The following is a 27,563-nucleotide window of genomic DNA, read 5'->3' on the forward strand; positions in this document are numbered from 1 at the left end:
CCGGGGCATGCAGCAGCCCGGCGGGGGCGGTGTCGTGCCCAGCCGAGCCGGGCCGGGCCGGGCCGGGCTGTGGGGGCGCTGCCGAGCCGAGCCGGGCGGAGCCGTGCCGGGAGGAGCTGAGCGGGGTAAAACCGCGTTGTAGCGAGCCGTGCCGTGTTGTACCGAGCCGTGCCGAGCCGTGCCCACCATGGCCATCGCGCACATCGCCACCGAGTACGTCTTCTCGGACTTTTTGCTGAAGGAGCCGCCCGAGACGCGCTACAAGGGGCTGCGGCTGGAGCTGGCGCTGGACAAGATCGTCACCTGCATCGCCGTGGGGCTGCCGCTGCTCCTCATCTCCCTCGCCTTCGCTCAGGAGATCTCCATCGGTAACCGGCCCCTCCTAAGCCCCCCCCCCAGCTCCCTGCTCCGGCAGACAAAGGCTTCGGCGGGGCGGGGCTGGGGCTGGGCAGGGAAGGGTTAAAAAGGGGGATTTTAGGGGTTTGGCGCTTTGTGGGGTTCAGCTGCCACCCCTCGGGGGGTTTCCGCTTGGGGCTTGGGGCAGAAGGAGGGTTTGGGCTGTGTGGGGGGTGAGGAAGGGGAGAGAAGCATCCCTGGGAGCGCCGCCATGGAGCAAGCATCAGGCTGGCCTTCCTCTGCCCTCCTCCTCCTCCTCCTCCGTGGGGGCACCCTAGCCCCCTGGCACCTTCATCCCATGGGGGTGAATTCAGCAGGACCTCAAAGGCAGCCCATGTGCTGCACTGCCATGCCCCAGGGTTGGAAGGAGACCTCGCCACCTGCTCGGCACCTGGCAGGGAGAGGAGGCAGGGATCAGGCCCCTCAGACCGTTTGGCAGGACTGAAAACCCATTGTTTGGGTTTGAACCCTGAAAAAATTGGGGTGCGCAGTGGCAGGGTGATCTGCAAGAGCTCCCCAGAGGTTCCCCCCACTCTGCTGTGCTTCTGCAACTGCCCCGATCCTGCTCCTGTTGTGGGTCAGTGGATGAAGCTGTGCTGTTGGTGAGAAAGGCCAAATTTCCCCAGGATTTTGCACCTCCCCATCCCCAAGGACTTGTGTTGCAGCCTGATAGCCAGCCCTCTTCCCAGTCTCAGAAATGACTGAGGAGATTTCCAAGCCCAAATGGTGAAGGTTTGTAACTTGGGTGCTTGCTTATAAAACCCACTGCACGTGACAATTCCTTATCATTGAAGTGGCACTCTGTGAAAGCAGATTTCAAAGGTGAATAAGCAGTGCTGTCCATTTAGGGACAGAGGTGAACACACCTCTTCCACACTTTCAGGAATACTTTGATTTACTGCATGCACCTGCCTGCTGGTGTTCAGCACGGTACACCCGAGCTACGTGGTCTTTAGCTTTGAGTGAAGCCAGTGACAAGAGACTGGAAGCTGGCATGGGATTGTGAGGTAGTGGTGAATCCGGGGAAAAACATCATGCATAGTATTAATCAGATATCAGAGGGGTTACCATATAACATGCCCCAGTCCATTCTGTTCACATCTAATTGCACACCGGTTTCAGTAGACGTGGTTTTGACCCAGAACCCTGCGACCTGCAATAACCAAGCAGAAGAGTCGAGGACAACCAGGCTGGGATTGCCAGGACCAGATCCATGTCCCATGGATGCTCTGGTCAATCAGAGACTGAAAGGATGCAGAAGTATTTCTGTAATTTAACCTTTTAATTTTAGATCAGCTGCTACGTGTGCTTTTCTTTGCCTTGAAACAATGAAAAAGAGGGCTGTCACATTAGTGGGTTGTGCAGGTGCACAAACTAGCTTGGATGTGGACCTGGCAGTTTTTCCTTCTGCTTCCCCTCTAAAAGCTCTGGATTCATCTGTCTGAAACAGTGGCTACGTAGCAAGGTCTCTCTAATGATCCCTGCAGAAGAATTTCTTTCGTTTTCATTTTTTAAGTAAAGCCCCAACATGTGATGGTTGAGTTGAGGTAAATCTTTCCTTTCTTCTGAATGAGTGACATTCTCCTCTTTGCTAACCAAACATTTGCTCCCCGGCGCATGGTGTATATAACACCTTTCATTATTAAAATGATTCAGATCGAATCTGCAACTGCAGCAGATTCACAAAGCAAGAGTAAAGTGAGTGCTCCATCCTGCATGCCAGGGATACGCCACGTGCTTTTTTTTCCCTTGTAATCTTGAGAACCAGTCAGGAGAAAACCTGTGGTTTAAAACCCAGCTCTTCTGTTTGAAGAAGAAATAAATCAATGGTGTGATGGCAGGCCTCTGGTGTCACTGAAGCTCCACCACGTGGTTTCCATATAGAAAGTGATAGTACGGCAGCCGTGCTGCCCCTAGACAGCAAGTGCCTGTGGCCTGCACAGCGCTTACAGCTCAGCAGGCAGGCTGCAGCTCACTGAGATGTTACCATTAAGGGTTTTTGGAGGGATGCAGAGTGTTTCGGGTCTTCTGTAGGCACTGCTGTTCAGCCAGCGATGAAATGGAAAGCAGGTGCCTGTCTCAAACACTTCCTGAAATAACCGTGCTTTGAAAAAGCTCAAGGCTGCTAAACCCAGCGAAAATGGTAGGGTGTGTTTTAGGTGTCAGGAAGAGCGACCCAAAATCAGAAGTGGTTGTGAAAGGAGCATGTGAGTCACTGTGTGGAAATATCCCTGCCTCTGGGTTCAAAAATCACACGCACTTTCCAGAAACAAGTGCTCAGATCCTATTTCTGTTGGGATAGTTGTGTTCTTCCCACCTAAAGCAGCACGGCAGCTCTAGCCGTCAACTTCCCTTTCCCTTCTGGTGCCTCGTTGTAGCACAGTGTCTGGTAACTGCAATTTTCATCCCACCTGTGGTTGCTGTTGATTGTGCAAAGTGATTAAGACATTTACAAAGGCCACAGGTGTCTCCCGAAGCTGTCAAGTACCTTTGGGTTTTGATAGAAGTTTCAGATAACGAATGATTCACAGATCCGAATTGCATATCGCGGAGGATTTCTGTGCTGGAGGCATGAAAAACACGGCCGTGGTGCTCAGGCAGGGAGCAGCGAGCCCTGCAGGATCTCCTCGGGGTTAGGAGGTACATGGTGTCAGATCTGCATGCCGGCATCTTTCTGGGGAGAAGGAGAACTGACATGAGTTTATTCTTAGTTATATTTCAGAGAACCCTGATCAGCTGCAGGTCTGTGATGACTTTAAGCCGGTTCTGGTGTTGCTTCCTTGTGGCTGAGCTGGGCTCTGTCTGCTCTGCAAAGCTTTGGGCTCAGCACGTGGCAAAGGAGGCTGGAGATCTGCACCCACCATCTCTGTGTCTGTCTGATACCATTTTATACTGGGAACTTGGAGATAGCACTAGGATTGTGAGCATTTGAACAGTGCCATGCATGCTTATGTTACTTGCATTGCTGCCTTACGTTGTTTCCTTAGATTATTTGGCAGCTCTTCGGGCAGATACACAACAGGTTGGCAGGTACTGCAGTAACAGAAACCACAGAAATACAGATACATCATCCATCCCTCTGGGGAAAAAAAAAAAAAAAAAGAAAAAAAGAAAAAAAAAAGATGGGGGCACCCTCAGCAATGTATGAGCCAGAGAATCAGTAAGTTCATTCATGCCATTTTTCTTTGATTATGTCTTTAATAACAGTAGCTTTGAGACATGGTTGAGACTCCAGTTTTTAAACTGGGTGTTGAGATCTGCTTCCTTACTGTAAACAAGTTAGCTGAAGACACAAATACTTCTTAGGGAAGCACCACTTGTTATGGTCACAGTATATTCAGTTTTTGTTACACGGCGCTGAGATCCTGTGTCCCGGTGTGTAACTTTGCCTCTCTCTGCAAGGAGCAGGGGATTGCAGAGTGGAAGCAGAAATTTCCCCGGCCAGACATGGGTGGCTGAAATCTTTCAGTGCCTCATCTTACGGCTGGAGCAGCTTGGTCATTGTATGGAGAAGGGGAGAGAGAAGTCTTCAAACCCCTCTTTGCCACGGCCAGCACACCTACTGTGACTGTCGCTGTGTCTCAGGGTGCAGAGGGCTCTGAAGAGCCACAGGGAGGGAGGCAGCACATCAAGAGTATTTTCCCAGACAAGAAGTGAAACCCTAAGCAGGTTGGACAGAGAGGAAATCGAAACAAGCTGCTAGTTTTGGCAGAGGCTTGTTTTTCCACCAAAGTCGTTCTGGGAAAAATGTTGATGGCTGGCGTGGGTCGCAGCTGAAGAAAAGCAGATGTGAGAGATGACCACTCAGCATCAAATATTCGCATCCTTGTCCATAGGAAGGGAATTGGGAATTGTGCATGGGTGCTTAAGCACAGCGGCTGCTGTCTCCAGACTGCCCCGTTTAACCCTGTGTGACAGCAGTGAGCAGGGTGTGTAGTTCAGCTGTGGCTCCATGCAGGAGCTACTGGCGGGGAAGGGAGATGAGGATGGAAGGAGATGGCTGGGGGCAGGAGAAGTTAGGCTCAGGGTGGACACCCGGTGTCCCTGCTGTATATTTGGTCTGGACATCAGTTGCGTGTGGCTGGTACATTGCTAGCATGACTTACTCCTCTCATTTTAGCATCTGTGTTTATTCTATGATCTAACAAAAGCCCTTGGAAAGCTTCCCAGGATCCAGAAACCATCACGTGCTAAGTAGAGAGACCCAAGAAGCTTGGATATAATCAGTGTGAAGGTCTGGGAAGCACTAGTGGCATCCTTGTGGCAGGATGGTGGGTTGAGAAGTGCCTGGCCATGGACTGACCCACAGGAGCAGCACAGATCTGTCAAGATGAAGATTTGCTGCACTGAACAAATCTTGCTGCCCCCCGCTGCTCTCAGGTGGGGAGCCCTGTGCTATGCTGTGCATGCCATGGGGTTAATCTCCCCACTGACCATTTGGGGCTTTCCAACTGGTGACAAACCTCCTTTGCCCTGCTGAAATTCCACTTCATTTCTGGGAGAGGTTTTTGGTTTTGGTTTTTCCCAAATTTTTTATTTTAGCCCTCAGCTCCCCCAGATGGCTGTCTGTAGACTTTGGGGTGCCTCAGACAGCAGAAAATAGGGGGGATGAACGGCATTAGCAGGGAGTCTGTGTGCTGCATCTCAGCAGCTTCTGTGGGTGCTGCTGGGGCAGCATTGCACACCCTCAGCAATTAGCTCAGCATCCCTCTTCTTTCTTCCAGCTGGGCCCACATTTCTATAAAAATTGCATTTCTCAAGCAGCTGTGAGAATCAAATGAATAGGAAGGGGGAAAAAAAGAGAGTAAATCATAACAAATATAGCAATAAGTAGCCTTAACTTTTGGATTAGGCTCCTTGCCTCTGCTGCTACCCCCTTGTTGACCCTTTCCTGCTGATGTGCATCTGCCTTCATGGTCACAAGTCGCCAGGACAGCTTTTGGGAAATAATCCTATCTTGTGACTTCCATGAGAGTTGGGTGTAATTAGGCCAAAGACTGTCACTATGGCAGCTGCTGCTGGCTGGGAGCTCGGAGAGCACTTCCAAGCGCTGTCGGAGCAGGCTGAGCTCTGCTCATCTTGCACTTTGTTGCTGAAACTGGGAGCGGTAATGAGGGGACTGAGTCAACCAGCATCTGTCCAGAGCAGCACTTCTCAGCCCCCTCCAAACTGTGAGCTCCAAAGCACCTTGTGTTAGTGGTGCCAGCCCAGAAGAGCAACCTTCAGCTCCCTGCTGCGGGCTCTGCTCTTGGTTTTGCCCCCTGGTTTCCCTTGAAGACCTCTTTGGGAACAGGCTGTGAGCCAGGGACTGGAAAGCACAGGTGCAGAGAAATAATTTAGGACACGCTGATGTTACCACAGATGTGGCAGATATTTACTGATTATGGTTTTTCCATGGCAGCTTATGCTGTGCTGCAATTTGGCATGTAAAGAGCCTTCAGTGAAAAGAAGATGAAGCCATCAGGGACAGGCCTGCCCAGAGAGCTGGAGCAAACCTCCAACATTGTCTTTGGGTGAATGTCTTCATCTGTTGGTGAAGAGAATTTTTTCTGCTTTACTTCTACAGAGCCAGCTTTTCATTTCCTACAGAAATGACAGAAAGCTGTTCTGGGGGACAGAATGTGCCCTCTGGCATTGCCAAAGGTTTTGGGTAACAGCAACGTAGGCAGGGGAGCCAAAGGTCCTTAGCCATTGTTCTGAGCTGTTGCTCCTTCTTCAGGTGAAGGGATTTTTTATATTTCTTTATATCTCACTGGTGGGAATTTCATGCACATTTTTTTCCCCATGATTAAAAAAAATTTGTCACAGTGAAGGCATTCCTGAGAAATACCTTGCTCTTTTCCCACTGCATGATTTTGAGACTTCTCTGAGGAATAGCTGGCAGCCCCAAGGAGAGGGACAGATCCCTGCTGGCTCCTCTGACCCACTCTACTTAAATATTGCATCACCTGGGCTTTATGTTCTGCTGTCAGAGTAAACCTTGGTGAACAAAACAGGGTTGTTGGCTTTTTTTTTTTTTTTTTCCCTGTGCACCCATGTATCTCTATAATTCCTTCATAAACACAGACTACTCTCCTTCACCCAACCTGCCACTTTGGACCATAAGAAGCGTCTACAAACCTAATAAAACCATTCCTTCCTGTCTGCTCTTGATGCATGTGTGCACACCCACGCATACAGTTTCTTCTTTGGCATGCCCTGGAACATTTTATTTTAATTATTATTAATTACTTTTTTAAAACGTCAATGTAAAGAATGTGCACTGGGTGGTGCCTGGCATTCTGTACGCTGTGTACATGTTGCTTGATTTTGTTTGTGGGATTTTCTTTAGTGGCTGCTAAAGTAGCTAATTCTTCCAAGATACAAACAGATTTTTACATATCATAGCTGGTTCATTTTGCCTAGTGCAACACTATAGTAATTAATAGCCAGGTTTTCATCCAAGCCTATGCAAATCTTTTCACAGTGATTGCAGTGTAGTAGAAAGCGAGTAATTACTTACTGAAGGTTTAATCCTGTTAGCTACAAACCACCTGATCTCAGTTCAGGAAAATGGCTCAGCCTGTGATTAACATTGATTCCTGGAAGCACTCTCTGTCAGTTCAGTTTCTTAATTAGATGCCAAAGTAGGAAGGGAGGTGCTGAGCCACTGGGGAGGGAACCAGTCCTGCTGGCTGGGCATCCTCTCCTGGCGAGGGATGGGTGTGCGGCCTGGGGTGCTGCCCCTCTGTGGGTGTCACTTTGCCCACCAGTAAGACAGTCACATATGGACCTGGGACTTTCCTTCCAACCTGCAATTTTCCTTGGGAGGCTGGAAGTGTCTTTTTGTATGTAGGCTGCTGTTTTGGAAAGCACCTATGACGGCAGCAGGGTGGGAGCGGCAGATTTGACTTGAATCCTGCTCGTTTGGCATCAGTAGCAATATTTCCACCTCCAGTTGGGCCAAAGGAGACTGGGTGGGCTTGCTGAGCCCTGAGGAATCCCAGCTGGGATGGAGACATCCTCTCTCAGCCACCTGATGACCGATGAGTCCCAAATGAGCCTGCAGGATATAGGCAAAGCTCAGAAAGATGTCACCAGCGCAGGGCCTCCACCTGTGGCCTGTCCCACGCTGGATATGAGCTGCAGAGCAACCAGCAGCAGGAGATACGGCTTCTCCTGCCTCAGGCATGCAGGAGACACCTGGGGATTGCTGCCAAAGCAGGCGTGAAGCCGCGGGGAGGCCGGGCAGGGTGGCAGCTCTCCCGGCTGCTCTGTGGCGGCGGTGACGCAGGCCTGCCATCTGCAATTCCTGCTGCCAGCGCCAGCTCTAGCTGCAAAAGTGACGTTTTATCACACTCAGGTGCTCATCTGCTGCTGTCACTGCCTTAATTTTCTGCAGCACTCGTGCCTGGTCACTCCTTGGAGCAGCCACTTTTTTTTTAATGCTCCTTTCTTGGCAAAAGTCTAAGTCAAATCCCCATAACTCCCTCCCCAGGGTTGAATCGGTACCAGGAAATGATTAAAAAAACCCTGTAATGATAACTTGGCCAAGGACTGTGTTGTGGCATCTGCTTAATGAACGCAGCCATGTATAATTCCTCGTCCTTCTTGCTGTGCATGGCATCTCCCTGTCAGTGTTACAGGCTTGGCTGCTGCTTTCCTATTACTTGTGGGAGCAAAGGGGCAGGAGTGGCTTCGTGTGACCAAGTTGGGAGGCTGTCCCTTTGATAGCCAGGGACTGTTTGCCTTCTATAAAGTGTGTTTGTGTGCACATGTGTGTGCACAGTGGTTCTGGTGAAAGGCATTTAACCCTTTGCCTAATTTCTCCTCCAGTTCAAACTACAGACTTTCACTTCCTCCAGAATGTCCAAACATAAGTTGTGTAGATTCATTGCTGTTACTCCTTTGGAGGGGAAAAGGAAAGGAAAAACAAAAAAAAGGTGGGAATTGTAACCATTTTCAGCTGCATTCAGTGGAAATTATGCAGAAAAATTCCCTCTCTGTTTAAGTCTTGGCATACCGTGGTTAGCGCAAGGTTGTAATTTATATTAACGATTATTTACAGCCAGGACTGCAGTAAGTTAATTAAAAACCAGGGCAATAACCAGAGTCCCCAGCTTCTGCTGATGTTTGTCTCTTCTCTGCCGGGCTCCCGACTGAAAGTTACAAAGGTTTCCAAAGTCCCTGATGAAATGCCAGAGATTTAAAGAGCCGGGCTCGCTGCTCTGCTGCAGCCCTGGGATTGCTGCAGCTGCCCTGGTGGGACCTTGTGCTTACACTTCTCTGGAGATGGAAGCTGGCTGCCTTGCTCATCACTGATTTAAAGACTCCATCACTTTCAGTGGTTTCCCACCCGTTCATGAGAACAAACACATTGTTGTTCTTTTTGCAGACAGGCAAACATGGCTAGGACAGAGCTTCTTGCTGAACCCTTTGTTCACCCTTTGCTTGCTGCTTCACCCAGGGCACAGCCAGCAGCACGAGGTTTGTGAAGGAGAGCAGAGCAAAAAGAATCCCCGTGCAACAGAGAACAGAGACACTCCAATTGCATCCTTTATTATTATTATTTTTGTCCTCTGCAGGGTATTTCTTGAGCTTCCATGGATAATAGGAATTTTCTGGAAAGCAGAAACTCCCAGAGCTGTGGGAGAGTGCAAGTGGTTGTGCCGCGCCAAGTTTGTTAAATCACGTGAGCTCTGGTCTGATAAACAGCAACTTGTTTTCCATAAGGGAGGCTTGTGACAGGTCAAACCATGTCATTATGATACTACAGCCTCAGAAATAATTGTAACAGTGATTCATAAAGCAAAGCTTTTATTTATAATGCTTGTTCACTACGCTGCATTGTAAAAAGGCTGTACAAGTTACAAGGCTAGTGCAGTCATCTCCTGTTACAAAAGCAGTTTTATTCTCTAAAAGCTAAAGCAGTAAAAAGACACAATGAATGACACAATCTTACACACACACAAAAAAATATTCCTATCAAACACACAGGATTGCCCTCTAGCACTAACTTTGATGAATATGCTAAGGAGCGAAGAAGGTTGTTCTTGGAAGAGGGCTGCTCGTGGAAGAGCTGCCTCCACTTTTTGTGTAATCAGTTGGTGAAACAGCTATCCTGTTTCAGCTTCTAGGAATGCTGGCTGGAAACTACTTTTTGCTTTCGCTGTCAAAGCTTCGGAAAGAAAAACAAACCCCCTCAGCCTGTTTTACCAGCTCTCATCTAAGCAGCCACTGATGCTCCACGTCAAGTAACCACTCTTCCACCTTGAGATATGTTGCAGGAAGACTTAACTGGTGCCTGTAGCTGGTTAGAGCACAATTTAACCCTAAGGCTGAGGCTGGCTAAACAGCTGCTCTTGCTGACAATTATTGCCTTGATCTTCAGTTTGAAGCTCTGGAGAAGCTGGAGAAGTGCTGGGAGTAAGTGGAGATGACTGTGGTGTGTCTAGTCATGGTCTTGGTCCTGCCAGGAGTTACGGCCGGGAGTCCCTGTTTTCACAGGGGTAACCAGAACCCCTCAAAACTTGTTCATGGTCTCAGAGGCAGAACCAGTGGCCTGGGACACACCTACCCTTGTGTTATTTCAAGGGCTCCAGGGCTGGGGGAATGGTGTTTGAGGTCTTGTTTCAATAGATGTGTGAGCTGTGGGCTGAGCAGCTGAGACATACAGCGGCAAGATGGTATATCGTGGTGGCCATTTCCTCGGGAAACCAGCCTTATCTGGTCACACTTTATGTCTGTTGGCTCCCCTTTGGCCAACCTGAGGCAAGTGGAGGGAAGAGGAGTCTTGGAGGTTACCATTCTCCTCCAAAAAATATGAAAACAGGCCTAAAAGATGTGTTCTTGGGTTCTGTGGGAACTGAGGGAGTCACAGAGCTGCTGTGTTTCCTTCCATCACTTAATGTCGTAGCGTTGCATACAACAAAACTACAAGTATGAGCTGTTCTTTATAAGCTTGATGTCTTTTTTTTTTTTTTTTAATCTTCTGAGTGTGTGATCACTTCTGCTTTGTTTTCCAGGTGCCCAGATAAGCTGCTTCGCACCCAGCTCCTTCTCCTGGCGCCAGGCTGCCTATGTGGACTCCTACTGCTGGGCAGCTGTGCAGCAAAAGCAGCCATCCCAGAGCAACCTGGAGAACATTCCCCTCTGGCTTCATAAAGTATGTACGGGGCTCCTCGTGGAAAAATTGGCTTCACGTAGAAGCCTGCCTTTGCCTTACGTTTCTCATTTCTGTTCTCTGGTATAATCCCTGGCTTTGACTCAACTGTTTTTAGAGACAATGTTTTCTTTCCCTTGCTTCCAAGGAGGATAGTGCTGGAGGAGGTGTTTTCTGCTTTTAAATAAAGAATCTGTTGTGCTAGAATAACAAATGTTACCACTTATCTGGTTCCAGAGTAATGTTGATGTGCTGCCCTGGAGCTGGGTCCCAATTTGCCTTTAACAGGGCACTTTAACTTTAAAACCAGGACACAAGACACAGCAGCTGACTTAATGCTTGTATCAAAACCTTAATTTAGAAAAGCAGGATAGTAAAAACATTTCATATTTTTGTTGTGTTATACTTGGCCAGTTGGAGAGAGTTGGAGTCAGGGCAGATATGGATCTGGGGAGAGATGAAGTACATCAAGGGTACCAGTACATTTAATCCCTGCCTTCAGTGTGCTCTTCTGAGCTTCCTTGGGTGGTTCCCATTGAGTTGTCTTTCAATGCAGGTAAAGCAGCACATACTGAAGGCACAGTAAGGGGCCTATTTTATGCCTAAAAAGTGCAGTAGGTACTGAGATACTTGAGCTGGCTCGAAGGGGCTAGCTGAGCTTTGGCAGGAGTTACAGACTGACTTAATGCCATGCCTGGAACTCACTCCCTTGCTTGGGCAGTGCTGATGCTGAAGTCATAAATGCTGCTGGAGATGGGCAGGTATGGGGCTTTGCTAAGTGCTGCCCTTTTATTACCTCGGGAGCAGCACTGCTAGAGGCTGTGCTGCTCCCTGATCCAAGCTACTGCTTTGTGCTCCAGCAAATAACCCCACTGGAGACAGGGAGCAGGGGAGGGCCTGGTGGTAGAAGGAGCTCAGGTCCAGGACCTGGAGCACCTGTATTTCTGCTGGCATATCTTGTACATCAGCTTTTATGATCTGGTCAGCTGGTTGGATCTCCTCGGACAGATTATTCAGGGCTGTCTCTGATTCGTTTGCTGACCCAGATCATTGACTGTAAGGGTTTACTACTGCCTTCTCCCATGAGCTCCACTCATAACCTTAACCCAGAGGTCTTTCATTTCATGAATATTAAAGCCAGCGTTGTTGGTTTCTGGCCTGAACTCATCATGGCTCAGTTAGTACGTCACATCACTTAAGCAGAGGCCAGCTGAAGCTGCTGAGACATCTCACACCATGGTCAGCTTGAGCAGGTAGGTGGAACCTCCACCTGCAAGCTGGATGCGTTGCTCCCTCCTGCTGAGGAAACACGTTCTTGTGTTACCTGATTTCTATCCATTCATGTGTCATATCATGACACAGCTGATAGCTGGCAAGTGCAACTGTAATTCTCTTCGTTTACCAGCCATGGGTAATAAGCTTTAGTGTCATACTTTTATGACACAGCCCACGTTAATTTGCTGACTAGTGCTGTCTCAGGAATTGATGCAAGGCCCATCCTCTGTGGTAGCTTGATGGTATGTGATGTTTCCTTGCAAAACCCTGCAGACTGGCTGCGAGCAGTGTGTCTGAACAGCTGAGTCAGAGGTTGTAACTGAGCCAGGGTACCTAGTCCTAACCTCCTAAATCCATGCTTGGCCACCAGCCCTTCCACTGAGCCAGGCACTGGAAGCTGCACGTGCTGTTTGGAGGCCAGTGGAATGGAATGGAATAGAATGGAATGGAATAGTTCAGGTGGAAGGGACCTGTAAATGTTATCTAGTCCAACCGCCTGACCACTTCAGGGCTAACCAAACATTAAAGCATGTTATTGAGGTCATTATCCGAATGCCTCTAGAGCACTGACGGGCACAGGGGACCAACCACCTCACTGGGAAGCCTGTCCCAGCATCTGACCACCCTCATGGTACAGAAAATTTCCCTCATGCCCAGGCTGACATTCCCTTTTGTTCCTGAGGAGCTTCCCTCCTCAGGTAGTCTCAGGTCACAGTGAGGCGTCCTCTCCAAGTGGAGCACCCCAAGGCTCCTCAGGACACAGTATTAGTTAATATCCATCCACTAGTTGCTCATCAATAAGTTTCTGGGCAAGGAGCAGTGTTCAGGCATTAACACAGCCCTTTGATTCCTGCCATGGCATCTGGAGGCATTTGGTTGTTGATTTTGGTGAATCCAGGGCCTGCAGCCACTGGCTGTACCCGCTGGTTGGTGTACAGTGTGGGTTTCTGCAGGAGCATGGGGCCATCTCCCTGTGTATGCTCTGTACTGAAAGGCAAGTAAAAACTCATTGGTCTGCAGATTTGAGCTAGATTTTGGCCAAGTTGTTTTTAAAATGTGCAGAGCAGAGCCTCTGTGGGAGCAAGGTGATGTTACCGAGGAAAGGGAGCCTGTCTGAGCTCGGAGGAGAGCAACGTCACTCCACAGTGCAAGGGCAGGGATGCTCATGCAGGGACAGCAGGGATCATTGGCCCAATTTTTCTTAAAACAACACTTGAGGCTTTTTTCCTGCATTCTGGGCAGCAGTGCATTTATTTGCAAGGCACTTCAGGTTCTTTAAAATACCAACTCACTTAGCATCTTGCTCTTTTGGCTTGCTGGAAGACTCTGTAAGAGATACTTAAGGAGGTGCTACATTATGATTTTGGGGGCTTGAGGTTGTATGCCCCAGCTCCTGATTGAAATGAATGGATTTTGTTATGGCATGCTCTCTGTGCTCGGTCAGAAGTGCTGTCAAGGGTTTGGTGGTGTAGGATGGAAGTAGGACCGTGGTGCTTTTTGTCTCTTGGTAAAGAAGCCAACTTGCAGCAACTTGCCCTGCTTTTGTTCTAGGTGTCTGGTTGCACTGAAGGATTATCAAAAGCAGGTTGTATTGGATCAAAAATGAAACCCTCTCATTTCCCTCCTATTTTGTAGAGATATTTGTTCTGGGATTTTTTTTTTTTTCCATCAGTAAATGCATGTTTCCATTTTGGGCAGTCCCCAAAGATCAGGCACATTTACTTGGTGCCAGTTCTGCCCCAGGAGATCTCTCCTAGGGCTGGAATTTATTGGTTGGAAAGCTTGTTTTGGGGTGGAGAGGAGGAGCGTGCTGCAGCTCCCTGGACTCCCAGACTCGCTGCTGGTTTGCACATCCCCTACAGGTGCTCAGGGCCTTCCTGGACCCTGCTGCTCCTTGGAGAACAAGACTTCTGAACTTCCCAGTGATCTGAATAACTCTTTGCACTGAATAGATAATGTGCTGAAATGCACAGCTCAAGAAACAATCTGATATGTGGATATGTGGAAGTGAGACAGTGGGGTGTGCCCTGCCTGTAATCTAGGCTTAACACTAAGATTTCCTCTGCATCAGCAAGAAAGCTGACAAAATGCCTATGTTTGAGTCCTCTGGCAAGACACATCTTCAGGGCTGTCACTGATGGAACTGGGCTTGGTCAGGCTTTGCTCTTCTGCTGTCTCTAGTTTCTTTTTGAGTTTTCCCTTCAGGCTTAACTCCCTTAAGAGGTTTTCTGTATCTATCTAAGTATCAGAACAGACATAGTGTTTTCTAAAAATGATGTTAAAGAGAGACTGGTGGAGGAGCCACGTATTGCTTCCTCTGCAGATAGTTTGTTTCTTGTCTCTGAAGATGAGCACTCCACCTGATGGTCTATTCTGAAAAAACTTAGCTTGATTTTGAGCTGGAATAGAAATTTAAAATAGAATTTCATAATTCTATTTCATAATTGAAATTTGGAATAGAATTTTGGCCATAGTAAGTAGCTGATCTAGTGGAGGAGAAGACTGTACTGTGAAGCCTTTTTAATCCAAAGTGCCCAAAGAAATGCATAGAAACACACACAGGAGAACAGTGAACATCTAATTAGCTCTTGATAGACAAACATGATGGCAACCAAGCAAGCTGGGGGGCAGCTGGACATTGAGTGATGACCTCTGCCTAGCCCCTAAACCTAGATGTGGTTGCCTATGATCTTGTAATTTATTTATTTATTTTTTTTGAATTGCTCTATTTTCTAGTCTGCTGTCAATTGGAGAGAATCAAGGAGGAAGATGGAAATTAGTAAAGCTGAGGTAAAGGGAGTAGGTTCTTCAGAAGAAAAGGATTAGTACCAGTGTGAAATGAAGGCAAAAGGTTCATCTGCCTGCTGCTATGTGCATGACTGAGAGCAGAAAGGAGAGGTCTTCGCATGTGGCACAGGAGGGAAATGGCAGTCGTCTGGTTCAGATCTCTGCAAAAGGGCAGACAATTGCAGTGGGAGGCATTTTGTTCAAATTTTTGTCCAAAAAATCTCAAAGCATTTTGTACAAAAATTGTGTCTGAAGTCATTGTAGGTGTGAACTGAAACTTACCTTTTTCAGAATACCTTTTTTGTAATGGAACTGAGATTTACTGTGGACCTGTGGATTGCTTTCTGAGTTATTTTCTGTAATTATACAAAAAAAAAAAAAAAAAAAGGTGTTTTTCAGTCTGTTGGTGTGATTATAATCACAGTTGTTACCAGGTTCTCGTTACTCAGTGTTTATGCAACTTCTCAATCAGCCAAGGACTCCTCATCTTTCACCTATAAAGCCCCACCCAGAGGGATTAAAGGCTGCCGGTGCAAGGAAACCTGAATGCAGATGTATTTCTAAACCATTCTTCACATGTGTGGTATTATCAGTACTTTAGTTACATTAGTCTTACTAATTGAAGCTGGAAAAGTACAATTCTTAATCTGTATCATAGCAGAAAGCAGGTAACAGGAGGAATAAAAAAAGTGTATTCAAGGTTTGAGATTCTCTTTCAGACCTGAGGTAGGATAACCTCTCAACCACGTGGCAACCTTTAGAATTATGACTCATTCACAGCTCTTGTTCTGCCCTGAAAGCCAGTGAAACATCTCCCATTGACTCAAAAAGGAACAGGATTGTTCGGAGGGAGCTTAATAATTTTGCTTCTGGAAATGTTTGTTGCCGTCAGCCAGTTTGGGGCATGTTCTTTTGCTCTGGCTCTGCCTGTTGGCACAGAGGAATTAGGAACTGAAGAAGCTGGCACCTCACCATGATTTTATTATTTTATGAGAATTATTCTCATCTCAAGTTCGTAAAAGCACTTCAGTGCTTCTTTTAGTATTACTGTATGCCAATGAATTTTCTCAGGACTGTGCTCTACACTAGTGCATTTAACAGCTGTGCATTATTGTATTTAAATGTAGTGTTTTACCACTGTTAAGTATGGTAGAAATCTGAATACTTTCAGTCATTTTAATAGTGTTAGAATAAATAAGGACTGAAGATGCAGTGGAATTACAAAGCGGTTGTTTTCTTAATGCCACTAAAGTGGTCCTCACCTTCTGCCAGCTGTCTTTATCCAGATCTCAGCAGGCTTTCTGTAGGTCAGGTCCTATCGAATACCTTCTGGGCCACTCCACCATTAACAGCTATATGTTCTTTTAATGACAAAACCATATTTGATCATAAGAAATAGTTATTAAAAAGCCCTTTCAACTTATTTTGTGTGTTTCCTGGATCTTAGTGGAGTTGAAGCTAGGGATGTTATATAATAGACTATTTCAGGTTTTAGTCTGATTTTCCTTAATTTTCAGGAGTGTGGTGCTAATGTATCTTTAAAAGGCAATTCCTTGGTAGCAAAGTCTTCTCTGCATGTGCAAATAGATTACTCAAACACTTCCTCTTCAGCCATAAATGTATTCTGATTGCAGAACTACCTGATTTCTAAACAATTAAAATGACTGTAATGGATGTCTTCGAGAAGGCAGATCAACCTCTAGAAACTCAGAAGAATGTTTTTTAGGGCAAGAGAACAGAGGCCTTAGAGATAGCCTGGGGTCTCCTGCTTTCCAGCTTCTTTGCAGCCTGGAGATGATTCTGTTTTCTCTCCTGTAAATAGCTGTGATTGTGTGTGTTAGATGTCAGGCTCTCCCCACAGCCCTTGGCAGTTTATCTATACTGCACTTGGCTAATTACTGCTATTTAGAGCTGTGACCAGTAGCATGTTGCTGTGTATTAGCCTCCAGTGATTCAGATGGATACCTTTTGTGGAGGCATAAATTTGGCAGCTTATTTCCCTGGCCTTCCAATAAAAGGTGATGGAAGTCATGCCATGAGAATATTTGGGATTCATTTTAATATTTGTAAAGCTAACACATATATTTGTAAATATGTGCATTTATCACTGTATGGTTCGTGTCATTCTGAATACTGATCTGAACACAGTTGTTCACAGATCCTAGTAAAACAGCTGTTTTGGAAAATATGCTTTCAGTTTGTGCAGGTAATTTTCATGAGAGGAGTCAATGCAGGCACTTGAATAAATGGTCATGGCTTCAAGAGAGTTCAGTGGGTTAAGTAGGAGATTTCTAACGTTTCTGCTCCATGCTTAAGGGTTATTTTTCCTTTGCATTCATAGTAGATGGTACTGATTTAAAACTGCTCTACCTGCTTATGGTCAGTGATGTAAGAAAACAGTGCATGTCTATGAAATGTAAGCATTTTGATGTGCATAGGTAATTTGCTTTAAAGATAACCTTCATGGCTGCTTTTGTGAGTGCACAACACACGACTGAAAACCCTGTGCTCTGCTGAGATGGGTCCACATTCTAACACTCCTGTACATCCTGCTCAGACATGGGGTGCTCATGGCTTTCAGGAGGATCTGAGTGCCAAACTTGTTGGGCCTTTGCCTGTCCTTTTATTTTTTCCTTGCAGCTCGCTGGAAATGAAAGTTCAGGGCATCCAGGTTGAAGCGCAGTGTTACAGCCCTTAATGTAGTCTCACTGATGAAGTTCAGAAAAGAGCATCTTGTACCACAGGATATTTTATCTATTCTAATGTATCTTTTCTAATCTACTTTTAGAGGACCTGTCGTCAGTTATGCAATGTCAAATGCTGCATTAAACCAAACGTTGTGAACTTGCCATTGGAAAGGCACTTCATAGATAGCAAAAGAAAAACTGAGTTCTACTCTTAGGGCAGTAACTTTCCCTGCCATATATTTGACTGTATAGCTCTTGAAGTGAGTGATACTTCCTGTTTCATCTAAATACTACAAACTCTCCAAGACTGGAGAGTTCCTCCTTGTGTATCCAGTGCCTTAGAAGTAATTACATAAAACATGAAAAAACGAGAAGCATATTGCACATGCTTATCCATGTGCGAGTGCCACAGAATCCATTTTGTAAAATGAGAAGTCGTTGTGCATGACTGTAAAATGTGGTCAGATGAGCTGGATAATTCAAGTCTGTTGTTCTAAAACCTAGGACTCATGCCAGATGACTTTGCATTTTCACTTCTGCCTGCTAGTTCAGGACCCAAAATTTTAATGATTCAGAACAATTGGCTGCTTATCTAAGCCTGCTGTTAACAAATAGAGCACACGTCATTCCTTTTTTTAAAAAAGACAGATTCTGAGAAGGATGGAGTCTAGCATCAAGTGCTGTGGAAGGGCTGACAAACACAGGCTTTGTTTCTGAACCAAAAGAGCCGGACTAATAATGGTCGTGCTGCAGCTCTGGCTTGGAGACCATGCAGAGAAGAGCTGCACAGTGTCTTCTCATGCTTCCATAAGCTGTGGCTTTGGGGGCTATAAGAATCTCAGGAGGGAAGGTTCAAGGCAAACATGCCTTTGCCCCAGTAGTCTGATGTTTCTGGGTGAAGAGGCAGTGGTAAAGGAGCCAGGGAGACGAGGAGGTGCAGGGGAAGAAGGCTGGAGTGAAGCAGGGGTGATGGGTGGGACTGGAGGGGACAGAGCAGCAGGGCTGATGCCACTGCCACACAAGTGCAGAACCTGCCACCAGAGTCTCTTTCTAGATATGAAGGAAGACATGAGGACTGAGACAGTGGAGCTTTCGGGATGTGACTTCAGCATATCAACCATCTTGCCTCTTGCCGTGCCTCTTGTAGGCCTCTGGGTAAAGAGATCTGAAGGAGTAATCAGATACGGCTCATGTTTTTCCAGTTCTGGGGATCAGAAAGGGAATTCATAAGTCCTCTGATACCTGTAATGAATGTGAATGAATGGTGCAGCCAAATGGTATCAACCAATGTAAGATGCATATGTGGTTCCTTACTAAATTAGGTATGCTGTTTCTTTCCCCATCTGGCACCAGTGGAAGGGTGTTAAGAGGTGTATGACAGAGAAGTAAGTGAAGTCAAGCAGTCTTTGCAGCAATCTTCTACAAGCTGACATTTGTTGAGGCCTATGGAAAAGGTGCTGCAGCAGTCCGGGCTGAGGAGTGTAGATAGGTTTATGTGTGTTCATAGATAGGGGATGTTACTTCTAGATTATACAGAATTCAGAGGATTGAAAGAACCTGGCTATGAGACCCTAAAGGTATGGGCAGCCTCAGGCATTGGGACTGTGACCTGAGGGACCTGATGCCATTGTCTACGGTGATGAATAGGGTGGGTTCCTGAGCTGTTGGTTTTGAGTTGGTTGCATGTCTACAAAAACACACTGGGAGTGTCAGAGTATTACACCTGAATTGTAAATGATAGACCAGGAGAAAAGCAGGTGATCTGAAATTATCTGTTGTGTACAAAGAGGGAAAATGGAAGGCAGTGAGGGCAGAGCTCTGTGCAGTGTAGGTGGGGGAAGGCTCACGTCAAGGGTGCAGCAAGTAGAACTGAGGGCTGCCACTAAGGACATGACTTCAGGAGAAGGAGCTTGCTTGGTTTGCTCAGAATCATTTAGCAGCTCAAAAAAAATTAGCAGCACCCAACATCAGGGCTGTCCTGGCTGCTGGTGCATGTAGTGGCTCTGGAGGGAGGAAATTCCTGATGGTGACTATAGACAGCTCTTTCTGTGAGCGTGGTTTAGTGGTGCAGAAGATGGTAATATGGACTTGGAGGGGGTACTGGGTAAATTACCAGTTTCCAGCTGTGTCAGGAGATCAGGAGGAATCCACTAGATCCACCAGACCTGGGAGATCAGTCCCCTGCAGTGGACCAGGGACAGACCACAGCCAGAATACAGCAGCATGGGGTTGGCGTTCGTTCCTTGCTGGTAAAGAAGAGCTACCTCTAGTGGGATGGACAGTATAATTACAGTCAGCTCTGCTTCATTAACCTAACTAGGTTCTTGGAACGAGCCTGGTACAGGGTTAGCCCATTATTATATCATTCTCTTTCAGGTTAAATGTGAACCACTTTTTTTAAGCTTTCTTGAGGGCTTACCTAAAGACAGAAGTAGCAATTCTGGCCAAGGGTCAAGTACATTGCTACCAAGCAGAAAGAGTTAAATTATGATTTTTTAAGGGTTGCAAGGGAAACCTAACCTTTAAATGCAGCATTCTCTGTTTCCTGTGGTTATTTAATCCTTTTCATGGCTTTGTCTTACTGCGTGTAACAAATTTCCGATGTGACTGCTATGCAGAGAACATGCACATCCTGAAAGGCAGTTCATATTACAGCCTCCAGTTGCGAAATGCAGTTCCTTTAAGAAGTTAGTTTTATTTGGGTGCTAATACATCATGTAGGTTCCTAGTATTAATAATTATGTAGGATTTTGTTTTAATAGTGAATGATATCAGAAGCAGCTTTCCTGGATAATGTGCTCAGTAACATCAGATTATTTATTTTGTGCATACAAAACTTCAATCTCTCCTGCAAACACAAGATAATGTTAGGTCCAGGTTCTCATCCTGTTAAATATCTGCAGATCCACTGATGTAAGTGGAGCAGTCCCACTTGGTGATTAATGATCTCAACCCAGGTTTCTTCTAAAATTCTCCATTTACTTTTTCAATTAATATGCATGTGTGCAGCTATAACATTTAAGATAACTTAAATCTGATTCAAATTTGTTCATCACAAATAAATTAAAAGTCCTTAGGAACTGATGCTGGATTTGAGTTAAGTGCAACTATCAAAACTTGGATGTAACGAATTAAAGGCTAGTCAAATTGCACAGTACATTATATTAACTAACGATTTGTCTAACTAGATCTTACATCATGTAAGTGTAATGTTATGTATGAATATACACCTTGAATATAATGTCACAGTAGATGGAAAATACCTTCTTTCCAGCAACTGCAGAGTTGGAGATTTAATCTAATGGAAGAACTCCTACCTCATGATGAATAGGAGAAAGAAAGACTTCAAGCTGTTGTGTTTTAAAGCTGCATCAGCCCCTTCCCTAACCAACAGGGACCATGTGAGGGCTGACTTCTCTGCTCTGTGTCAGCATCAGACCATTCTGATGCCATGTCTTGGTTTCCATTTAGGAGCTGACTACAAATATTTAAATACCCTTAGGACCATAGTTATATCCTTTATAGTCTACATGCCATGCACTCTGAACAGCCATCTGTGCTTGTGGGCAGGTACAGCACTATTAAAAGTCTGTTCATTAACCTCCTGGTTACTAATGGGCAACAGGAGAGATTTCCACCAGCTTTTGGAGTATTTTACTTGCTGTGAACAGTGGTGACACATCTACATGACACTGCCCTCTCCTTCCAGGAAGCCTTTCTGATAGCTCCTTTGGTTGGTTTTGCTATTTGTGGTTCCCTAGATTAATGCCTCAGATTCATTTGAGACAGTGCAGCTCTCAATACTCAGTGAAAACGCAATCAGGACTGTGGTAACTTAATTCAGTTTGTTGGCTTTTGGTTCTTTTTTCAAAGCTAAGTGGTAGCGAGGTTACTGGAGCTGTCTGAAAAGAGATTTGGCTTCCCTGCATGTCCCTGATAACTGCAAAAATATGTTTTAGTAAAAGAATTTACATAAAGTTATAGGGAATTTAATAGGCTTATGGGGAATTTAGCAGGCTTATAGAAAAAGGTGGTGGCAGACTGACTTATTTTATACACAAGTGGAGCCTAATGTGAACTTTTTCTTCCTTCAGTTCTTCCCATACATCCTTCTGCTAGTTGCTATCCTGCTGTATCTACCATGTTTGTTCTGGCGCTTCACTGCAGCACCTCACCTTTCTTCAGACCTGAAATTTATTATGGAAGAACTTGACAAAGCCTATAATAGGGCAATCAAAGCTGCTAACAGCGTCCGTAGCGGAGACGCCAGAGACCCCACTGACTTAATTCCAACTGCTAATGAAAACCTGACACAGAGGTAAGATACTGGGGCTTGGCTTTCTTTGCTCTTTTCCTTAAGCTCTGAACTGATGTGACATGTGAATTAACAAAGACATTTATAACAAAGGTTTGAATGGTGACCTCACACATTTTTAAATTTGTTTAAAAAAAAAAAAAAAAGACATCAGAAATCATTATTATGGGCACTTGGAGCTGGAACTTACAGGTTTCTTTTGTGAAAGAAAATATTTGATTAGATCTTCAGGTTACTAATTACCTGAGGCGTCCCGGTTTCTTTGTTTGCTGTACTTGTTACTTAGTTTTACCCACTGAGCATAAGAAAACAAGAGGGACTGCAGCCCTCACTTTCAGTGTTCTTGGCAGTTGCTCGCACCCTGCAAGGCAGAGCCTTTTTCTTGTCTTCTCCTGCCCTTTTATGTCTGGGTCTGCAGAGCTTCTGGTTAAAACAAACAAAAAAAACTCCACAAACAAATAAACCAGCATCAACATCAAACCTAACACCCTACCCCTGAAAAAACCACCAACAACCAAACAACAAAGGCATAAAAGCTTTTTTTTTTTTTTTTCTGTTAAGTATACTAGAACTACCATTGATTTACCCCAGTAAGAGAGAACTTAGTCTTGTGTCTGTTTTAGAGTATTAGGCTTATCTGAAACTTAAGGTGGTAGCATCTGATCTATGTGATTTTTTTTTCTCTCTTCCAGTTTGTGGGAAATTTCTGAAAGCCACTTTAAATACCCAATTGTGGAGCAGTACCTGAGGACAAAGAAGAATTCCAAATGCTTAATAATCAAATACATTTTCTGCCGTTTACTCACTCTAGTCATTATTTTCCTCGCGTGCCTCTATCTGGGCTACTACATTAGCCTCTCCTCTCTGAGCGATGAGTTCCTCTGCACCATCAAAACAGGGATCTTAAAGAATGACACAACTGTTCCAGAAGTGGTTCAGTGCAAGCTTATTGCTGTCGGTGTCTTCAAGGTCCTCAGCTATATTAACCTGATAGTCTATCTCCTGGTGATGCCACTGGTGGTGTACGCAATGTTTGTTCCCTTCCGCTGGAATTCGGGCGTTCTCAAAGTGTATGAAATCCTGCCAACTTTTGATGTGCTGAAACTGAAGTCAAAGTGTTTAGATGACTTAAGCCTTTACCTCCTCTTCCTTGAGGAAAACGTGAGTGAACTTAAATCGTATAAATGCCTCAAAGTGCTAGAGAACATTGCAGTTTCTGAGAAGTTTGATGTCATGCAACTTTTGATAAACCTTGGTACAATTAAGACAGATACTGTAGATGGGAAGCCAGGGACAGCTGTGCCAGAGAAGCCTGAAGAAACACCTGTAGAAGAGCTGGAAAAAGATGCAACAGAGCTACAAGGTAAGGTGGCCTGCACTTTAAAACAAAACAAAACAAAAAACACAAACAAACAAAAAACAAGAAAACCAAACCAAAATAAAAATCGATATCCAAATCTGGTGGTATAAGGAATCCATTAATAATTAAAAAAGTAATAATTAATCGGGTTGCATCTAGATGTGTATTCCTACCAAAAATGTTTTGATGTATTCTACAAGGAAATTGACCTGCTTAGACCTTGCTATCTTGTCTGCATGTAAATGCTGTAATTTTATTTACATGCCTGCGTCATGAACTTGAGATAGCAAAAATTTAGATTAACATAAAAATCAGTCCGATATTCTGAAACGCCGCTGGTGGAGGAAGAGAAAATGATGAAAAAGGGGAAGTGGAACTGGGGCCAGCAAATGTGCTCTTGTTCCTTCTTAAGCAGAGAGAAAGGAGGATAGTCTGCAAAGTGATTTTTGCCAAAATGGTCTGAGTCAGGATCTGGATTAGTGTACCTGTTCTCTGAATGGTCCCATCAGTTTCCAGACATGACTGGCTCTGAGCAATGCCTGTTATAGGAGACTTGGGGTTAGATTCTGTCTGAAAAATATGGCATATCTTAAATGTGACTCCAACTCTTTTGTCAAGTGCCAAACTACAGAAGAGAAGCTAAATATCCAGACAGAGGCAAAAAGGGATGGGAAATCTTTCTTCCCATTTGAACATGGCCCCTGTCACAGATGTCCCTGCAGAAGCCACAGGACACCAGCACCAACATCCTCTCAATGATGGAGCTCAGACCCCAGGGGCTGCCTCTTCACAAAGTCCTTCACTTGTAGAAGTGGAGATGCTTTAAAACATTTAGTAGGTGCCCTCAATGCTGAGGGCAAGTTAAAGAGCAGGAAGATGTGAAATCTTCCTCTTCAATTAACCATGCCCAGTGCTTAATAGGGAAAAAAAAAAAAAAAAAGCATCAAAGCATCATTCAGAAGGTAACTGTTGTTCTGTGCTTTGGTCAAGCACTTCTGGTAAGCTGAGGCTTGGAGGAGAAGTGAATTTATAAAGCAGGGGAAGTAAGAATGAACATTGAGAATGGTTTTATACTGTAGAAGAGACACTTCTGGCTGCCAGCTCTAGAAGAGCAGTTTGGAGTACTCCTGACAGACAATAAGCTTCCTTTTAAATGTGTCCTTTTTGAAAATACAGGTGGGTCAGTTCTGCTACGAGGATTAGGAGCCCTAGGTGGAGGTGTCTGCTCAACAAGCTGCAAAAGCTAATGGAGAATCTGACTCATTTTTTACCTGAAAGCAGAACTTCTGAGACTGTTTTCATTTCACAAAAACACTTCAAAGGTTTTGGGCTCGCTTATCTTTAGAGGAGAACAAACTCATGCTTGAATCTCTGTTAAAATGTTTTTTGGCTTTTCGCTTTTAAAGGTTTACTTTCTGCTTAGTTTTGACAGACCATGAAGCAAGTGGTCACATGAGCCCGAGAGAAGATAAAAAACTTCGCCAAAGACTTATTGATTCTTCATGCTGATGCCTTCCAGCAGGAGTTTCGTGCTGCAAAAGGGCTTCTCCTCTGCCTTCGCCACGCTGAACACAAGGTGCTGCTCTTCGAGTGCAATTGTCCCAGGAGCCTGGCAACTTCCTGAGGACAAAATGGTTTACAGACTATTTGTTGAACAGCAGGCATCAATCATATACCTGAAAAAACATGCTGTAGACTTTCATTATTTAAAAAAAAAAAAAAAAAAAAAAAGAGAAAAAAAATAAGAAACAAGAAGAACAAAAGAAATGCTGTTATGAGTAACAAGTGAAATGCATTGAATGCTGGTGAAGCTGGCATCAAGAAAGAGCACTATTCTGTACAGGGGTGGGAAACATACCCCCGTAAATATCAAAAAGGGTTGGACACATTACAATCTGATGTGTTGCTCTGCTGGGCATGGACATCATGGTTTTGGGGTGAAAGGGAGGCATTTGCGGGGCTTTCTGTCCTATGAAAGTTTGTTGTTTTTTTTTTGTGTGTGGTTTGTTTTTCTGGGTCTGGCTAATCCGTGTACCAGGTGTGGCTGGGCACTGGTAATGGCTGTGTCTTCAAAGGAAGCATAGGGGTTGCTCCCTTCAGTCCAAGATGTCTCGACGAGTCATCTCAAGAGTGAAGTGTGGGATTATTCACTTGGCACTGAGGGAAAAAGAAACTACAAACAGTATTATTATAAGGGGGTACAGTAGATTTTAGGGATTTTGATTTTTCTAAGTATTCATAAAATAAAAATGTCAACATTTTTTATACAAAATGATATGTAAGCTAAATGTTAGGCTAATTTCTATTTGGCAGTTGTTTTGGTCTTAATGACTAATGCACCCTTCTTGTAGCTTGGACTGAAGATCAGAGAAGTTGGTTCCATTTTTGTAATTGTCTTTAGAAGTTCTTTTTTATGTTTGTACATTTGGAATGTGTTTCATTGTGTTTGTAGCATCAGATGCAATATTAGTCATGCTGTTTTCCGAAACCAGCTCGAGAGGACAGTCCTATTTGTGCTAGTGTAGCATCCAAGTGCCTCAGCAGAGCTAAGCACCCAGCAGCCAACGTGACATGGATGTGAACATGAAAAAATGTTCTCCCCACACACCATGTGACTGAATTTTAATTGAAGATATGATGCTGAAGTCGGTTGGGACAGACATAGGAAGGGGGAGTGTTTGTAAAGTGGAAAATTGTCCCCATTTCTTATTGTAGCATTTGTCCCATCCCGTCCAGGACCTCTACCTTCTGTTAACATTAAAGTGACCTCTGTCTTGAATTTTAGATACCAGGTTAGGTGGGTGGGAGTTTAATTGCCACAGTGACTGTGTCCATCTTCCATAAATGTTATATGTTCCCTTGCTTTTCTGTATCATCTGTGATATTGTAACTGAAATGTCTTGTCTGTCACCTCTTCCAGGTTATATTTGTAGACTAAGTGGTACCTCTGTTGTAGCTAGGTGAGCCTTCTGGTTTCCAGTTCATCTGTGTCATCCGCTGGCTTGTTCCTGCCTGTTCCTCTGTGTTGCTGAGAATGGGGGGAAAAAGAAGAAGTTGGCATTACAGCCTTTGCACTGAGCTACTTATGTGCTGCGGCAGATTTCAAAGAGATAATGCACCTACTTGAATTGGGCTGCTGCTGTTAGACAAGTGGATCCCTAAGTGCTGCCATGATACACGTTGTGCTGCTTTTACAAGAACACTTTGGTTATTGTACGATTTTCAGCCAAGACAAGCCTTACTTAAAAGAAAGTCTTAAAGCCATACTATTATGCTCTAACTCTTCACATCGGGCAGTAGCATGGCTGTGATCCTGTCCATTGCATTACCAGCGAGAAGCAGCGTTTATGTTGGTCTGAGCTGCTGTGTTGTACTGCATACTTCTCCCACAAACCTATAGCCACTCTGACCTTTTCTAGGTCTCTGAGCTGTGCTGGTACCCTTTATCTGTAGGTAAAGCAGATGCACTACTCTGGTTTGGTATGGTTGGTTGGACATGTCATCTGACATGGATTTGCACAACCAGACCCAGCCATGTAATTCTTACTCTTAAGGACTGTTTCATGGGGGCAGCTTCCCTAAAGCTCCCTGATGTGACTGAATTCTGATAAATCTTTGTGTTTCACAGAGACAAGTGTGCAAATACTCCTGAAAGACTAAGACAAGCCCCTTCCCTTGGGTGGTGTGGCTGTGAGCTGTTGGCCACCCTCTGCTGATTCCAGTGCAAACACTCCCGGGCTGTTGTTCAGTGAAAATTGTTTGGTTGTCTTCACGTGCTGTGCGTGTTCAACAAGGAGCAGTAGTGCAATACTAAGATTTTGTGATGTGGCTGTGTTTGAACTGTTTGATGTAAGTAATGAGTTCGTAGTCTTTAAAACTCAAAGCTCCTTCAAGTAATATGTTCGTGTTTCCTGTTGGATCTGACCCTTACCTTTTACTAATTCCTATTTTGTATTTAAAAATATGACTTGCTGCGGTGAGTCTTTTGATGTCTTCTAAAGTATTCAATAAAACATGTATCAATTCTTGGTTATTTAAATAAAACTAACTTGTAAACTACAACAGTGTAAGTGACTGGGGGTTCCAGGAACAGCCATGTGTTGACATCTGAAAAACCTCGGTGCAGGACATGCAGCCTGATGCTAAAACCTGGGCGAACTCTTTGCACAGTGGTTAAAATTGTGTTCATTTATTTTTTGTTCTCAAAACTAATTCATCTTGCTCTGACAGTTCTGGTTCAAAATGTATTTAACCTTTAAAAACTGTTGAGAAAACATCAACACATGAAAGATAGCCCATCTAGCAATTTACTGTCAAAAATATGGCCAGAGTCTCAGCACATTTGAGCTCTTCAGCTGTATCTTGCTGTTTTAAGATATATTACAGCAACTGCCTGGCTCAGATCTACTTTTCTAGTAGTATACCTGCTCCTACCTTATTTTGCCCTTTTAGAAAGATGAGCTAAATTCCGATTTAAGAAATAAGGAAAGGGTCCGTCTTTAGCCTGTTTATCGCTACACACTTTCTACAAACAATTATATCCCTCTTTTTTTTTTTTTTTAATACTTTTTAAAGTAAGTAAAATGGCAATGTGGAGATGCA

The 27,563-nt window shown here is 44.8% G+C and overlaps 2 protein-coding genes across 2 annotated transcripts in view; one reads left to right on the top strand and one right to left on the bottom strand.

The window, feature by feature from the left end:
- TAF1D (TATA-box binding protein associated factor, RNA polymerase I subunit D) overlaps positions 1-27,563 on the bottom strand; it is a 365,188-nt gene that overhangs the window by 142,221 nt on the left and 195,404 nt on the right. The gene's annotated exons all lie outside the window — the stretch shown is intronic.
- Positions 74-27,023, top strand: PANX1 (pannexin 1). Its single transcript, XM_084500369.1, has 5 exons — positions 74-368; positions 10,401-10,540; positions 21,381-21,604; positions 22,294-22,964; positions 24,385-27,023. Exons 1-5 carry the CDS (start codon positions 188-190, stop codon positions 24,468-24,470), a joined length of 1,302 nt encoding a protein of 433 aa, XP_084356495.1. The 5' UTR covers positions 74-187; the 3' UTR covers positions 24,471-27,023.

The sequence above is a fragment of the Aythya ferina genome, assembly GCF_964211825.1.
Source record: "Aythya ferina genome assembly, chromosome: 1".
Classification (NCBI taxonomy): domain Eukaryota; kingdom Metazoa; phylum Chordata; class Aves; order Anseriformes; family Anatidae; genus Aythya; species Aythya ferina.